A 6,006-nucleotide genomic window follows, 5' to 3' on the forward strand; every position below is an offset into this window, starting at 1 on the left:
ATTTAAAGTCCGTGTCGATGTTTTGCGGGGTTCAATCTTCCGCGTGGACGTGGAAGTGGCTCTTTTTTTTTTCCCTCGACACGGAGCTTCCTTCCCAATCAGCACCCACAGCCCCGCCCCCCGCCCACTCCTAATATGGTAAATGACGTCAGAGGACATTGAAAAGGGTTCCCCCTTTAAAGAGGCGCTGAAGTCGGGCCCGCTGTTCTCCGCAATAACAACACTGCTTTCAACTTCGGTGTCACAACCACGGAGCTTACAGCCATGCAACATCACCCTTAAACACCAACCGTAGCACAAAAGTGATCATTGTATCCAAGATGACGGCTAAAACTCTGGAGAAGGTGCAGCCTCTGAATCTCGCGGGCTTTGAGAGTTTGTACTCCGTGGAGGACATGGCCGCCGGGTTGCCAACTTCTGTTGCCGTTTTTCCCAACTCGGACTTAGGATCGCATTACGACCAGATGACTGCAGGTAAGAACTGGTTTGAACTAAGTCTCGTCCCATGAGTTGGCCCTCAAATCGGATCCATCGTCCCCATTGAGATGCTAATGATCTTATTTGCTCGCAGATTCCTTAATGAGCGCAGAGATGAGCGCAGAGAGGCGTTCTCTGGACTTCTCTTACTCCAACGGCTTCTCCCAACCTTCTTCTTCTTCTTCTTCTTCTCACCGCAACCAGACTTTCACCTACATGGGGAAGTTCTCCATCGACTCCCAGTATCCCACCAACTGGAAGCCCGAAGGAGTCATCAACATCGTGTCGGGCATCTTCAACGTTGCGCATCCTCCTCCTCCTCCTCCATCTTCATCCTCCGCTTCCCCAGTTTCCACCGGGTCCCCCACTCACTTTTCCGGCGGCAATTTGAGTTGCACCATGGCCGCGGCGCACCACCACAACCAAGCAGAGATGGAGCACCACCACCAGCTTTACTCTCCTCCCCCGCCCTACTCCTCTTCTGCGTGCGGGGAGTCGTACCAGGATCCGTCCGCGTTCCTGTCCACTCCCTACCCGCCACCTTCCTACTCGTCCCCGAAGCCGCACAACAGCGGCCAAGACGCGTCGGGTCTCTTCCCGATCATCCCCGACTACCCCGGCTTCTTCCAGCCGGCGTGTCAGCGCGACATGCCAGACCGGAAGCCGTTCGGCGCATGCCCGCTCGACACCTTCCGCGTCCCGCCACCTTTGACCCCGCTGAACACGATCCGAAATTACACCCTGGAAGCGGGAGGCCAACCGCGGCTGCCCTCCGCCTACAGCACCCAGAACCTGCCCCTGAGGCCGATCCTGCGCCCCAGAAAGTACCCGAACAGACCCAGCAAAACGCCCATCCACGAGCGTCCCTACCCGTGTCCGGCGGAGGGCTGCGACCGCCGCTTCTCCCGCTCCGACGAGCTGACGCGACACATCCGCATCCACACCGGACACAAGCCCTTCCAGTGCCGGATATGCATGCGCAACTTCAGCCGCAGCGACCACCTCACCACGCACATACGCACGCACACCGGGGAGAAGCCGTTCGTCTGCGACTTCTGCGGACGCAAGTTCGCACGCAGCGACGAGCGCAAGAGGCACACGAAAATCCACCTGAGGCAAAAGGAGAGAAAGTCCTCCACGGTCTCGTCCTCGTCGTGCAACACTTCCACGTTGGAGCGCACCGCAACTAACGCCATTTGTTCCTAGGTGGGACAGTGTGGGGTTTTTTTTTTGTATTATTTAAAAAAAAATCCAAAGCACACTAACCCACAAATTTCATCAACAATCAAAACATATGATTATGAAACTGTTGTGATTTCGACTCAGCGCGTAATTACGCACAGCCCTGCTCCAAGATGACAGAAAGACTGCAGTCACGTTTGCACTTTGTCTACTTGACACGCAATAGCCGACATTAACCACGGCGGTTGTAATATAAAGGGGATTCATAACATGCGTTGGAAATAAAATGTCTTTAAGTTATTTAATCGTGTTGATTCTAACACGCACTTCCCCTATATGGTGCCTTGTCGTGGGTTCTGAATTAAGGACGCTTCTAATGCAATGTATATTTGTTTTTTTAATATGTAAAGTTGAAGACATTCTATTTTTGTACTCTTTTCGTCTCGTGGTAAATATAATGTTGTACATGATGTGGTGGACTTGTAAATTCTCATTCCTGACATGTGTTGTGATGTGTGTGTGAGAGTAATTAAAAAGGACGCTTAATACTCATTTAGGATGTGTATTATTATTATTATCGTTATTATTATTATTGCTTATTATAACTGTAATGCAGATATGCGCATGAAAGAAAAAACACCCTTCCCCTTAAATGCAAAATGACTTGGTGATGTCATACAAGTTGTTTAAAACACGTTTAATAATGTCTCTGTTTGTTGTGCAGTATAATCATAAAATCATTAAAAAAGAAAATAATTTTAAAAAAATAGGTTAAGAAGACTTTTGTTGTCAGAATATTAAATATGCACGCTTTATCGCCATCAACAACATTCCAGGCTGCATTCTGATGACTATCAGACATATGGAGTGTGGAATTTTTATTAGTAAGACACTAATGCACAAATTGTATTTCTTTTTTAAATGCACATAAACACATTCATCTGAAAAACAGACCACTACTTCCTCTACATTTTAATACCTGACAGGACGCCGTGAGCAACTCACTGCCGCATGTTTAGACATGTATTAAACAGATGTATTTTAACACCAAAAAAAAACATTTTAGCGTTAAATTTGTAATGAAAATAGACAGAAAAATGTATTAAATATCCATATTCTTCTAGTCCATTGGTTTGCAACCCACGGCTCTCGTGGGTTGGGGCGGTATAGCTAGGTTGGTAGAGTGGCCGTGCCAGCAACTTGAGGGTTCCAGGTTCGATCCCCGCTTCCGCCGACCTAGTCACTGCTGTTGTGTCCTTGGGCAAGACACTTTACCCACCTGCTCCCAGTGCCACCCACACTGGTTTAAATGTAACTGAGATATTGGGTTTCACTATGTAAAAGCGCTTTGAGTCACTACAGAAAAGCGCTATATAAATATAATTCACTTCGCTTCACTCTGGAGCTGCATGTGGCCCTTTTATCTTCTTGTTGTGGCTCCCTCAGATTTTTTTTTATGCCCAGAGTGAGAAAAGTTAGCATTTTTAAAAATAGTTCTATAATTTTAGACTGTCTGTGAGCCCGTGAAAGCACTCAGGCGGAGTTCTGAGGCGCAAGGAAGGCAAGTAAAAGAGACTGTGTGTTCAGTTCAGCTTCTCGAGTGTGAAACCCCTTGGGTAAGCTAACCCTGAATACTTGCCAAAAAAGAGAAAAGAAAAATAGTTTAATTTCACATGGACAGATTACTTTTACTGTAAAATAAAAAAATAAAAAAGATGAAAACGTTTAACGCAGCAAAATGTCTCTTCTGATCGTAAAGGTTGTGGAGCCCCAGTCGATAATAAGTAGACAAAAGATAATGTCTCCTAGGTCTCCCATCAACATATTTCATAAATATTTCAGTGAATGAAAAGATCAAAGGTCAAACTTTACTGACTAAAGTAAAATAATACACACAACTTTATTGCCATTTAATTGAATTCAAGTTTGAGTAAAAAATAATAAAAATAATCATTATGTTACTATAAAAAATGTACACAATGTTGAGTTATCCATTCAGCTTTGCACCTGTTAGCTATAGTATATAGCAGTCTACTTGGTTGTTGAGCAGTCCACAGTTGAAGGAGCTGGGAGGAACGTCATCGTCCCCTAGAGTTTGGGGTGCAAACAGTTTGACCAAAAATTAAATTACAGCCTTGTATGTAAACTTGGACTTCAGTGTGAAAACATGTCGAGAACAAAATATGACAGTAATGTGATTCATGTGTGCTTACAAATATTCCACTGTACATTAAAACCTTCATATTGCATCGAAGGAGATTGCTTTATCACATGGTCTGACTTCAGGTTTCCATCCTGCATGTACACATCGTACCTGTATAATAGAAAAAACAAGTTGCGTCTATATCAAAGCGAACATCATATAGTTCTGATTTACAACAACAAAAGACTTAAAGTTTGCGAGTAAAAACATGTGATCAAAATAATATAAATCTCACGGAGATTCCCAAGCCATTTTGTGAGATATTGCGCATGGGCGGTCACGTGAACCACAGTTCCCATCGTGTGCGACAACAACAATTACTTTGAGACAAATGATGGTCCAGAACCTTATATTTTTGAGTCTGAATGTAAGGAGGATGATCTACAAGTTCTAGATGATATGCGCTAAACAGCTTAAGCGTTAGTGAAACACATAAGCATCATGCCGCAGTATTGCTAAATGCTGAATAAGAAATACAAACTACGAACATAATAAAACAATCACTTGCTGTACAATGTCTGCTCTCACTGTAATGCCGACTTATGAGATGTTAAAATCTTTAAATGAAGAATTAATCATAATCCACACAAAGGAATAAAAAAGAACAAACGCGACCGTCATTTTGTGTCTTTCTCGCCATCCAGGTCTAAGTTGGATGTCAAAGTTGACCAACTTTTCCACATAAAACATATATCATTATTATTATTATCAACAACAATCTATTTCCCATGAATTAGTTTTAGTACAAAACATGTGTCAAATAAATTCGAATTAGAATGTTTTTACATTTAAAAATTGTTTCACATAAATAGGGTGAAAAAAATGCATCACAAATTTGCTATACATTTACTTTATTTTTACACCCTTTGCTTTGTCGTTCAAAACCACATCAAAATATTGTAGACCCCAGGAGCAGTCAGCAATTTTTTTATCCGTCTCTGAGAGCATCAAGAATCAAAGTGGATGTCAATAATACACATACAAACATATTAGCTGTAGAAAAAACAAGTTATTACTTTACCAACTGACTTATATCAGATAGCTATGAGCATTATTTTCCTCCAGCCATCAATAGTTGGCCACAAAACAATTGACACACTTTGCAACGCATGGGTGGAGGTGGACAAGAATTATCCAGGATGAAGCAACGATCATCCATTAACACATCAAAAAAGTGTCCTCTGGGATGACCCTGTATGGATTGCAACAACAGGACAACCGTTCAAAAGTTTGGGGTCACCCAAACAATTTTGTGGAATAGCCTTCATTTCTAAGAACAAGAATAGACTGTCGAGTTGCAGATGAGAGTTCTCTTTTTCTGGCCATTTTGAGCGTTTAATTGACCCCACAAATGTGATGCTCCAGAAACTCAATCTGCTCAAAGGAAGGTCAGTTTTGTAGCTTCTGCAACGAGCTAAACTGTTTTCAGATGTGTGAACATGATTGCACAAGGGTTTTCTAATCATCAATTAGCCTTCTGAGCCAATGAGCAAACACATTGTACCATTGGAACACTGGAGTGATAGTTGCTGGAAATGGGCCTCTATACACCTATGTAGATATTGCACCAAAAACCAGACATTTGCAGCTAGAATAGTCATTTACCACATTAGCAATGTATAGAGTGTATTTCTTTAAAGTTAAGACTAGTTTAAAGTTATCTTCATTGAAAAATAAGGACATTTCAATGTGACCCCAAACTTTTGAACGGTAGTGTATATATACATATATATATACATTTTCTACCGCTTGTCCCTCTCGGGGTTACGGGGGTGCTGAAGCATATCCCAGCTGTATTCATGCGGAAGGCGGGGAACACCCTGGACAAGTCGCCACCTCATCACAGGGCCTCTATACATATATATGAGTACATATTCTTATAATAATATAATGGATATATAACTAATAATTATTACAATTGGTTATTAATAGTATGTGAAAGTTCCACTTCTACCTTGTTTACCTTTGTGACAACTTCCTTAAGCTTTTTTAATAAATCTGAAATATCAAGAATCTAAAATGTGCCAAACATGGATAAATGCAGAGAGAGTGTTTTGCATTTTCCCCATTATCCATTGTAATGGATTTAAATGAGTGTAACTTTGATTATGTTGGTTGGACGTTTTTTAAGAAAATCCAAAATG

General features: G+C 42.1%; 1 protein-coding gene across 1 annotated transcript; it reads left to right on the forward strand.

Annotated features, from left to right (window-relative positions):
* Nucleotides 1-224: 224 nt before the first annotated feature.
* On the forward strand, nt 225-2,161 carry egr2b (early growth response 2b). Its single transcript, XM_062054993.1, has 2 exons — nt 225-474; nt 572-2,161. Exons 1-2 carry the CDS (start codon nt 321-323, stop codon nt 1,681-1,683), a joined length of 1,266 nt encoding a protein of 421 aa, XP_061910977.1. The 5' UTR covers nt 225-320; the 3' UTR covers nt 1,684-2,161.
* Nucleotides 2,162-6,006: the final 3,845 nt, after the last annotated feature.

The sequence above is a fragment of the Entelurus aequoreus genome, linkage group LG08 (assembly GCF_033978785.1).
Source record: "Entelurus aequoreus isolate RoL-2023_Sb linkage group LG08, RoL_Eaeq_v1.1, whole genome shotgun sequence".
In the NCBI taxonomy this organism is placed as follows: Eukaryota; Metazoa; Chordata; class Actinopteri; order Syngnathiformes; family Syngnathidae; genus Entelurus; species Entelurus aequoreus.